The sequence below is a fragment of the Ammodytes marinus genome, assembly GCF_949987685.1.
Source record: "Ammodytes marinus genome assembly, chromosome: 19".
In the NCBI taxonomy this organism is placed as follows: Eukaryota; Metazoa; Chordata; class Actinopteri; order Uranoscopiformes; family Ammodytidae; genus Ammodytes; species Ammodytes marinus.
The window spans coordinates 22,972,771-22,975,270 of NC_137223.1; the positions used below are offsets into that span (position 1 = coordinate 22,972,771).

The window sequence follows — 2,500 nt, forward strand, 5'->3', positions numbered from 1 at the left end:
TGAAGGCAGCGAGGGAAATTGAAATAAATTGTAGATTGACTCCCGGCTTCACGCTTCACGCATCATGTTGTTTACACGCCAGATAAGAGCGCGGGTTTGACAAGCTGCATTGAAAAGCAATTTTTTTTCTTGGTAAACAATTTGAGTTGAGTGTGTGTGTGTCTGTGTGGTGTGTGTGCGTGTGTGTGTGCGGGGTGTGGTATGTGTGCGTGTGTGTGTGCGGGGTGTGGTGTGTGTGTGTGTGTGTGTGTGTGTGTGTGTGACAGGGAGTGTGTGTGTATTTTTTCTCGCTATAAGTGAATTCCAAGATGCTTCATAATGTTAAGGTGACGTTTAGCTATATGAAAATACAGGTTTTCTTTAATTTTTTACTCTTTCAATCAAACCTTAATCCCTGAACAAAAAGCCAAACCTTTTGAAACATGTAAAAAAATAAAATAAAGTGTAAAATGCCAGATGGGCGTATAAGCTATTTATGCAAAACGCAAGCTAAATACAAGACAAATTTAACGCTGTGACACGTACGCACACACACACACACACACACTCACGCACATGCATATTCCGCACACACTCACTCACACACACACACACACACACACACACACACACACACACACACACACACACACACACACACACACATGCAAGCAGGCACACACACACACACACACACACACACACACACCCAACCACACACACACACACACACACACACACACACACACACACACACACACACACACACACACACACACACACACACTTCAGTTGACTGTTCATGCTCCTCAGTTTATACAGCAGTTGACAGGTGAATAATTGAACTGTGAGATCTCATTAACCAGCGAATAAAGGAGCGGACTGATCACTGAGACTTTGTTTAATGAACTCAATGGTTTATTCAGGTTACTGCAACGCTTTCAATGGATTATCTTGGGTTCACAAATAATTAATATTGTATTATTTATTTATTTATTTCGCAATAATATATTTTTTTTGCATTAAAAGTAGTGATTATAGATTGCAATCAGCCTTCAAGGATCATGTTTTTCAATAAAAGGGGTGAGGTAAAAGTTAGGATGTGACAGACAGGCACGCACACGCACACACACACCCACACCCACACAAGCGCACACACACACCCACACACCCACCCACCCACCCACCCACCCACACACACACACACACACATACACACACACACACACACACACACACACACACACACACACACACACACACACACACACACACACACACACACACACACACACACACACACACACACACACACACACACACACACACACACAGGATCATCAGTATTAAAATGTTTTCTTTAGTTGTCCATTTTGCATTTATCTTGGTACTTTGCATCGTGTAGTTTCATTTTTAATATTTGGTGTCTTGGCTCATAATGCAAAAATAAAATATAAAGAAAAATAAAGCAGATACTTAAATATATGATATTATTTTTATTTAATTTTTTTATTTAACCTTTATTTATACAGGTAAATCCCATTGAGTCCGAAGACTCTTTTGCAAGGGAGACCTGTTCCCATTTACACGTTACCATTCACACACACATTCACACACCGATAGCAGGTTAACTATCGACAAATCTATTTGGGTTCACAACACATCACGGGACGTTTTCTGTCAAAACTCTCCCTTTAAGGTGGAGTCAGTGATTCTGGAGAACGCTTGTTGTCAAAATCACTTTTTGTTAAAATCAGTGAATATCTCCTCACGATCCACTAACTGTACTTACTAGTGTACACTGAAAATAAACAACTGATGTTAATACACATCCAAGGCTCTGTAAACGGGTATTTAAACAAAGGATATGTGGACAAAGGGGCCTATACTGTAGCTAGTAACTTGCCCGTTTACAGAGCCTAGGCTGTTAATACTGGATTTCTTTGCAGCGCACACACAGTACAGACAGGTAGTGGATCGTTAGGAGATATTCACTGATTTTGACAGAAAGTGATTTTGACAACAAGCGTTCTCCAGAATGATCATTGATTGGTTTAAATGTGGCGCAGGTACATATTGAATGTAAACAAAAGGCTATTGAGGCAATTACAGTCGGCAGAGTTTCAATTAGCTTCCATTGACACCCGTGTGAATCTCATTATACCCCCTTCATCTTGGAGCTCAGCCAGTAGATACGATGGGATTTGATGTAGTGTGTGTGTGTGAGTGTGTGTGTGTGTGTGTGTGTGTGTGTGTATGTGTGTGTGTGTGTGTGTGTGTGAATGTGAGAGAGTGAGTGAGTGATTGTGTGTATTTACATGTGTGTGAGTGAGTGTGTGTGTTTGTGTGCATGCATGCGTGCGTACGTGTGTGTGTGTGTGTGTGTGTGCGTGCGTGTGTGCCTGCCTCCGTGTTTGAGTGTGTGTGTGCGTGCATTTGTGTGTGTGTGTGTGTGTGTGTGACTAACACATATCTTTAACCAACTCATCTCTTTGCTCTTGGTCAGGTGGTGCGAGACCAG

At 41.6% G+C, this 2,500-nt stretch overlaps 1 protein-coding gene across 1 annotated transcript in view; it reads left to right on the forward strand.

The window, feature by feature from the left end:
• trim67 (tripartite motif containing 67) overlaps positions 1-2,500 on the forward strand; it is a gene marked incomplete at both ends in the record, with an annotated part of 75,034 nt that overhangs the window by 38,714 nt on the left and 33,820 nt on the right. Inside the window, one exon of the mRNA XM_080048434.1 lies at positions 2,486-2,500. This exon is cut by the window's right edge and continues 96 nt beyond it. Coding sequence (XP_079904560.1) covers positions 2,486-2,500 — 15 coding nt within the window. The remainder of the gene's footprint in view (positions 1-2,485) is intronic.